Source organism: Primulina huaijiensis, chromosome 17, assembly GCF_012295235.1.
Source record: "Primulina huaijiensis isolate GDHJ02 chromosome 17, ASM1229523v2, whole genome shotgun sequence".
Classification (NCBI taxonomy): domain Eukaryota; kingdom Viridiplantae; phylum Streptophyta; class Magnoliopsida; order Lamiales; family Gesneriaceae; genus Primulina; species Primulina huaijiensis.
Genome location: NC_133322.1, coordinates 12584574 through 12593120, shown reverse-complemented (window position 1 = coordinate 12593120; position 8547 = coordinate 12584574). Strand labels below are relative to the sequence as shown.

The 8547-nt window shown below is 33.1% G+C and overlaps 1 protein-coding gene across 1 annotated transcript; it reads left to right on the top strand.

Annotated features, from left to right (window-relative positions):
- Window positions 1–2533: 2533 nt before the first annotated feature.
- Window positions 2534–6943, top strand: LOC140963512 (fra a 1-associated protein). The gene is made up of 2 exons (XM_073422860.1): window positions 2534–2828; window positions 6364–6943. Exons 1-2 carry the CDS (start codon window positions 2605–2607, stop codon window positions 6737–6739), a joined length of 600 nt encoding a protein of 199 aa, XP_073278961.1. The 5' UTR covers window positions 2534–2604; the 3' UTR covers window positions 6740–6943.
- The last annotated feature ends 1604 nt before the right edge of the window (window positions 6944–8547 follow it).

Genomic DNA, 8547 nt, shown 5'->3' with positions numbered 1-8547 from the left:
CAAACCTTAGCATAAAATTCCGAAATTAAAAACTTAAGCTTCTAATAATTATTTGAGCTTAAATAAAATTTTCCATAATTTTATTAAGCTTAAATCTAGACGTTTCAATTAATTCTTTAATTAAAGTTTCGTGCGGCGATTAAATCCCGAATAAATCCAAAACTAATTATTTTGATCTGAAGCTTACCAAACTCCTTAAAATATCCAAAAACATTTTTAAAATAATTCCTAGACGTAAACTCGAGCCAAATTCAAAACTTAACCGATTCGTTTTAAAACTTGGTTCGGGTCTCGGTTTTAACCCGAATCGACTCGAAACTTAACCGAATTTTTCCCAACTTTTTACCACACCTTATAAACTCTATAATGGTCCAAAAATATTAATTTCAGACCCTTATATCCACGGCTGATGGTCCAGCATTTGAATGAATCTCTAGGTCCTACCCACTTAAATCACCCTTGTGCAATAACCTCCAAGGTCACGTCCTAGCTCACCACCGACGGTTCAAGCCTCGANTGATTTGGTGAACCAATCACGAAGAGGGAGACCCAAGAAGATTATTCCTTTGCCAAGAATGGAGGTGACCGAAGCTTCAGCTGAGATTTGATGAAACCGATAGACTTTTGAATGGAAAAGGGGTGGGTGTCGGTTGTTGTGGGGTTTTGGGTAGGTAAAGAGGTGCTTGGAATTAAATAATATAGTTAATTAGAAGGTTAGTGGGCACTAATCTTGTTAATTAAATTTATAAAAGATGTTTAAGCCCAATGAGCTTAAATGTAGGCTCATTAAATCCAAACGCACTCTCGAAAAATATTTCGTGTTGAAAAGTTTTTGAAATTTTTAGCCGAACACTCAAAAAAGTTCCTCGATTCGATAAAATTTGTGCACCGTTAAAAATTAAAATCATGCGGGTAAAAATACCCAATAAATCTCAATTCTTGAAAAATACCTTTAAAACATCTTATATTAATTAATAAAACTTAATCTTGTAATAAAAAAATAATTTTCTTGAAAATTCTCCGATCTCCGATCCTCGTTCGAGCGTGAAATGCATCTAGAAATCCTAATGCATGAACTGATAAAATTCATGAAATAAATCCCTATCATGCAATAATTATGCCTAAAATGCATGAAAATAATTAAACACAATTTAATAAAATAAACATGCATTTTATGCTTTAAAAGAATTTAATAAAATACCAATGAAATTTAATAACTTGCATGCATGCCAAATTTTCAAATTATATTTACTAACATGCTAAATTACCACTTCTTAAATAAGTCTTTATTAACTTATCTCAATACTCCATCTCCATTCCGGCCTCACTTATTTAACTGAAAAGATGACAATGAAACTACTACGTAAAATAAATAAATTTAAAGAAAAGAATTTAAATACTCATGCAATAAAAATCATTTTAAATTAAATAATAGAAATTATGCATGGCTTATATGCAGTCCAAGTTACGGGTTCTAAATGAAGACAGAGAAAAAAACTAACAAGAAATTCATCAAGACTGAGATATCTCAATTGAATGTTGTTCATTTTTTTCAACATCATTCTGTGGTTGAATGTCATGTACAAAATGCTGCGAACCAACATTAAGCAAATTTGTAAAACTGTGTATGTTCGACCAAGACGGAGTCTTAAAATCCTGCTGACCAAACAAACCAAAGTCAGTCACCCCTGAATCACTGAAAATACTAGGTTGAATAGTAGAGGTTCCTGAAAAAACTTATTTTTTGATGAGCTTATTGTCTGTTTTTTTCTCTATATTCACTACAACAAAAATGACTTTTCGCAGCGGGCAAATTATTTTTTCGCAGCGTATATCGCACGCTGCAAAGTTGCAAGCCGTTGAAAGTTCAAGATTATCCGCGACGTATTGGCATTTAGCGACGGTTAAAAAACCGTCGCTAATTAGCGACGGCTTATTAACCGTCGCTGGTTCCAATAAAACGACGGTTTTAAACCGTCGCTAAAATTAGCGACGTGTTTAATAAACCGTCGCTAAAATGAGCGACGGTTTAGAAACTGTCGCGGATTCCATTTAGCGACGGTTTTAGCGACGGTTTTTATATATATTCCGTCGCTACAGTATTCCGTCGCTTACGTGGACCAGCGTCAGTGCTTACGGAGCGTGGACGCTGCTCATTGCAGTAGTTTTGGAAATGTTTTTTTTTTATATTATTTTTGAAAAAAAATTTTAAAATTACATTATTTTTAAATAAAACCCCATAAATTTTGCGTGAACGTGATAGGCATGAAATCGTACCAAATATGAAATCTGACTTTTTTTTTCTAATGACGTGAATCTAGATTTGTTGTTGGTTATAATTCCCATGGTAACTTTGGTAAGCAACAAGAACAAGTAAATTAACTAAAGAAATTGAAAAAAAAAATGATATTATGAACAGAAATAAACATTTTTAAATATAAATATGATATAAAACTCAAACTCCAAAAAGGAAAATTAAATAGATAATTTATATTTATTAATATTAAAAAATAGATATTATAAACTGCTGGTCGATTGTTCGAGAATCGATTTTCACCGGAATTCCCAGTTTCTTCATAATTTTCGCGCTAGGGTGCTTCAGCAATGGGTTGGGTGTGGAAAGATCACGATTCAGAATTTAATTCTTACAACTCCGGTGAAGACAGCAAGTTTCCCGGTGCGGTGGTCGGTGAAAGTGACGGTAGCGGAGACCGCTGCGCTACCCGTAAGGTCGTGACGTCTCGGTGCCGCACGGAGGAAGTGGAGCCTGGAAAATTCATCCGCAAGTGCAATAATACCGAACAGATTTTCAAAGATTGCATCGGGAGGTACAGAGATTTTAGTTTTTGAAAGGTTGAATTCGGATTATAGTTTTGGTGGGGAAATACTAGTTTGTGTTGCACTGGGTTCTTTCGATCTATTGACGAATTTATTTAGGTTTCAGATGTCCCTTAGGAATGGATGCTAATTTTATACATAAACGATCCACCTTTTTTCATTTATTATGAATTAGGCTTTCAGTGAGATTATTGTTCTGATGAAGAAAACAATTGTTTATGTTTTCGGTGATGTGAGGAAATTGACATATACTACCAATAGGAGCTGCAATCAGGTTCTGTGTCTGTTTGGGACTCAAGTTTGAACTTTTTGTTTGGGAAAAACATTAATCTTCTGAAGATATAAGGGAAAGAGATGTAGCAATTGAAACGGTGACGGATAGGCTAATTTTTGCATGTAAAAGGAGTGTGATAGCTGGCTCATGATTTATTGAAAGATTTAAGGAGCAACTGTTGTTGAAACTTTTGAATTTATTGAGGTCATAACTTCACCTTCACCTCGGCTATGTTGTGGATTCAATTATTACTTTCTTCTACTTTCTATTGGTAAAAACTGTACTTGAGAAATTTGTAAGTTGAACCTGGAAGCAACAACGCTTTCCAGTCTGGTTTTGTAGGTAGCCCATGGCTTGTGTAAACAACCCTTGTGAAATTCACGAACTGAAAAAATCATGGGCGGACCTGTAGAGAAGCCTAAAGAGAAGTGGAGTAAACTTGGTGAAACTGTGACTTTTTGAAGTTTCTTAAAGTAACTAACCTTGTGTATATTGACTGAATTGTTTTCATTAGAGCATTATTTCTTGTTAACCTTGTTTCAAATTTCACGGAGTTCAGTTAGGGACAGTTACCTGAATGGCAACTTGTTATAGACTCCTTGAATTCCAAGCATGAGGACTCCTGGTGGTGTGCACTAGTGTTCAAGTGCAAGTGTGAATATAAAAAATAAGGAAATTATTGTACAGAGCACCATTTAGATCTTTAGTTATAGAACACCACTATTTTATGGTCCTTTTCTAATTGCCCCATAATTGTCTAAATTTCCCAAAGTGGCCTGATTTATATTAGTGCATCTCCAACCCGTCTATCAGGGAAAGATCCTTGAACTACACATACCTCCTCAAATTTAAGGTTTTCTTAAACTTAATAGACTGCTCTTTTAGTTATTAAGGATTGATTTTATGATTTTATATCTTTTACGAATCGTATCTTGTAGGTATTTTTTTAAAAAAATCATTGCATAATAAAGTTCATCTATGTTTATGTTTTGGATTGTTCTTATCTTGCATCACTATCTTCTTTCCAAGTCTCTGTTAAATTTTAAATGTATGAATGTTCAATACCTGTTTACGACTAATGCTTAAAGTTAACCACCTGAATATTGGTAATGATTTGAAATATAATTTTGTCATTCAAATTTGTAAGGAAGTGAAATTGGATTATAGAAGTTTGATGGCATGTCACGAAGCGTCTACATAGTATTCGTTCCTTCCTTGGAAGTGCCATCATAATTGACGTGGAATTTTCAACTCATGTTGAAAAGGAGATGTTGGGGTCATCTTTATATTTATTATTGTCAATTTTCCTTAAAATGAAAATTAAATAATCTAATTAGGACACATGTAATATGTGTCAAAATGTCTTTCTATAGAAAAACTAATTGAATGCTTGTTACAAGACTTGTTTTTTTCTTCAGTTTATTGAAAGATGTGGAGAATAATGATTGCACGTCATATTGTGTTTGAGATTAGTCTCATATGCAGCCATGGTGATGAAGACCAAACTGCTTGACATTGTCTACTTTTAACATCCTGACTTCATATTGATTGATTTGATAAACCGTATAAATAACTATGCAAACCACCAATCATGTCTTCCATAGTGTTTTTTAGCTTTTTTCCTTAAATTTTTGGCACTCCAATTGTGCTTAGGATTCATAAAGTGTTACGAGATTTTTTACTGTTAAGTGTACGGTGTCAAGTTTTAGTACGTAAATAAGTACGGATGTCGTCTCACAGAGAATGAATAAGTTGATATTACAATAATTAAAATAATCTTAACTTTATTCAGAAAATCGAATATGAGAATGATAATGTAAAACAAAAATTGCAACAATTAATCAACGATTAACAAGATTAATAAGGATAAAATTAGTGAGAGACAAATTATAGAGGTTCAGTTTCATTTTACTATTCACTATGTTTAATTCATATCAATATTTATATCATAAATTCTTTTAGTTTATTAGCGAAAAATTCTCAATATTTCCAACTATCTTTTCCTAGTGAGAAGTAGAAATTTATTATCTAATATTGATTTCAATATTCTTATAAAAAATCAAATATCAAATAACATAAACAGAATAAAATTTTTGGCAATATTATCAAATATCAAATACCATAAACAAAACAAAATTCTTGGCTTCAATGGAGTTATATGCCTTTCGAATTCTATAAACACCAATGATGTATTTTCGTACGATCTTATTCAAAATCTCCTCTTCCGAGGGGCGAGGATAGATTTTAATACAAAATCATTCAATCTATGGTCAGTAAATTGCAAGCATTAAATCAAGAAAAAAATGGTAAGAATAATTCAAATATAAATCAAAATATCAAAAACATAGTTTCTAGTCAAGCTATTTCGTTCCTCTAGACAACAAATTTAGTTCATAACAAAATCAAAAATCAAACAAAGAATGTTTTTGAACATCACTAAAAAATAGGAGAAAGAAAGATACAAAAACAAAGGTATATAAGCTTCTCCGTTCCCGTAAGTCACTCCGTCTGTCTTCGTACCAAAATTGCTTGTTCTCCAATTCTCTTTATTCTCTCAGCTGTCCTCCTGAAAATCTCGCCAAAAGTCCTCAAAAATCTGACCTAGCCACCTTTTAAATCGTGGAATCCTAAATTTCCAAAACTCTAATGCCAACAGGCACATTCGCACCAATGGACCAGCATGTGTGTGCTAGGCATTAAAATTTGGCTATTTTTTTCTTTTCAAATCACCTGGCGCGGGTGCACCATGCTCTCGAATTTTCTTCCTAAATCTTCACTCCATGCTCTTTCTTTCCTTGCTCTCGTCTCTTTCCACTGTACACTTGGTTGTTTCCTTAATTCCTGCAAACGACAAAGAACACACCACCAACGCTCAATATTGCTCGAAAACTAACATAATTCAAGTCAATTACTAGCATAATATAACTGGTAAAATCACACTTATTATAAAGAACATGGGCTTGTTTGGTTTGTTTCTTGGAGTTTTGGGGAAATGTTCTGGAAAAAAGAAGGTAGTTGTTTTGTTTAGAGGAAATTGAATTATTATTGTAAATATTGAATCAGGACTGAAATTACTTCAAAATGTTACGTATTGTGATGATATATTATTTTGGCAAAATGACTAAAAATTTAGTTAGAATTATTTTGATTATGTGGAAAGATGTGAAAAGTATAACTTAGAACTGCGATGTGCGGACCTTGTCTTTCGTTGACCGTTGACGTATTAGTTTTATGTTGTATGCTTTACTCAGGCCCAGTGAGGTGGTTGAATCTATTGAAGAATACGTCGAGGAAGATGTCACAGACAAAATGGCTAAAGGGCAATTCTCTTTAGACTCGGGAGATCCCAGACCTCTATCGAGCTCTTATTTCCCTGGGCTACGTGGTGATATTGAAGCCATTGAACGTAATTTCTTTGGTGGCATTGGTCGATTTTTGGAGGCAGCTGAAGAAATGAAGAATGAGTTCTTCAATTCAGTTGGGTTTCCTCCTATATATGATGGTGATTCTTCATCATCACGCAAGAAGCATGGAATTCATATTGAAAGCAATCCTCGCACCACAGCTCAAACCAAGAAAACTTCTGGTGAAGAGATCGATCTCTCTGGTTTAGCTAAAGATGTTTGAAATTTGGTTGTGGAGACCTTTTAGTTCACAGGTTATATGTTATAAATTTGAGTCCTAATACTATTCTTATGACAAATGACTAGTTAATTTTCGTGTAGCTTACGGTGGAAGTTTTTTATTTTGTAAAAGTTGTTTTACATTTCTTATTGAACATGAAAATGGAGTTGGTTGTGATTAAGGTGGTGAGGGATTTATAATTTTACATTGGTAAGTTATCGAGTATTTTTTAAATTTTAGATTTAGATAATGTTTATAATTTTTGAAATATTATAAATGAAAATATCATGTGTATGTACTATTCCTTTTTATTTTTTTTTGCATTATTATTTTTACGTTGGTCGCCGAGTGCCATTTGCCCACGTTAATGCCTAAAACAAAATAATCAAGATCTATTTTAAATGAAAAATTATGATAGTTGCATAGTTAACCAAAAAAAAATAAATAAACATATTTATTTTTAATATTCAAAATTTAAACTCATCATCGACTACATGTTTTGCACGAGGACTCTTGACTAAAGAGTCGAGAACGTAAAATAAATTAACCTTACAGTTGATATCATATATAGCCTTATCCTTTCAGAGGACGTTTGGTAGAAGGATTAGATGGGTTTATGATTTTTTAACCCGCCCGTACACCACCGAAAACGGGCCAACGGCCACCATGGATTGTAGCCCAGACCTAGACAACTCCAATAGCTTAGGTATATTTACTATTCTGACTCCACCGTTGAACTAATACACATCTTTAAGTTCTATGAAGCCCATCCATCAAATGCTTAAGCCTTAAGATGGTATAAATGATTTTCTATATTTAGGATATAATATTAAATACTTCCATCGATCGATCATGTTAAAACCAGTATTTGAACAAAAAGGTAATTGAATAATAGAACTAAAATATAAATACGGACAATGTATTAGGGATTATGGGAAAAATATATTTTTGATAATGAGATTTGCATATTTTTCATTTTTTGTCATATTATCGGTCGATTAATGGTCTTAGTCAACTAATTTACATTTTCAATTGTATTATTATTTTCATCGGAGTACTGACATGATGATAGATATTACTGACATATCCGATGTTACGTTAACACTCCAACGAAAAATAATAAAACTAAAAAATTCAAGTTGTGGACTACGACCGAATTGACTAATAAAAAGACATATCAGTTACAAAACCAAAAATATAATTTTCATAAATATCATTAATTCGACCAAAATCAATTGTCCTTCTATCTAAGCAACTACTTACACTTTACATATTAGCATAGATAATGTTTTTCTAAGCCTTGAAAAAATGGTTTAACACCCACATTTTCGTAACTCAATTACTACTAAAAGGAAATCCGGGGTTCCAATCCCGCTCTATCGGCAACTTCAGACTCTTTCCGCCCCGCCTGAGGATAGATTGTTAACAAATAAAGTGCATTAGCTTCTAACATACGAATTCCTCTGAACGTAGATACATACTAAGCCAAAAGTTATAGATGTTAGCAGAGACACAACTTTATATCTTATATTTGTGACAACGTAGAGTCTCATACTATGTGACAGATAGACTTGAGAGACTGTACATACTTGGGTGTTGATAAGTTGGGTTGTTAGGTCTATGAGTCCAAGGAGAAGAATGTCTCAATGTTGATGTTATCTCATATCACCTTTGAAATCAATCTTACAAGTTCCTTGTCACTAGGATGGCCCCAAAAGAAATCAGTCTTATTCATTAAGATCTGGTGTTCCTCTTTTATGGTTCATCTAGAAGTTCATACTTAATAAGGCGCATTTGGACACATATGACAA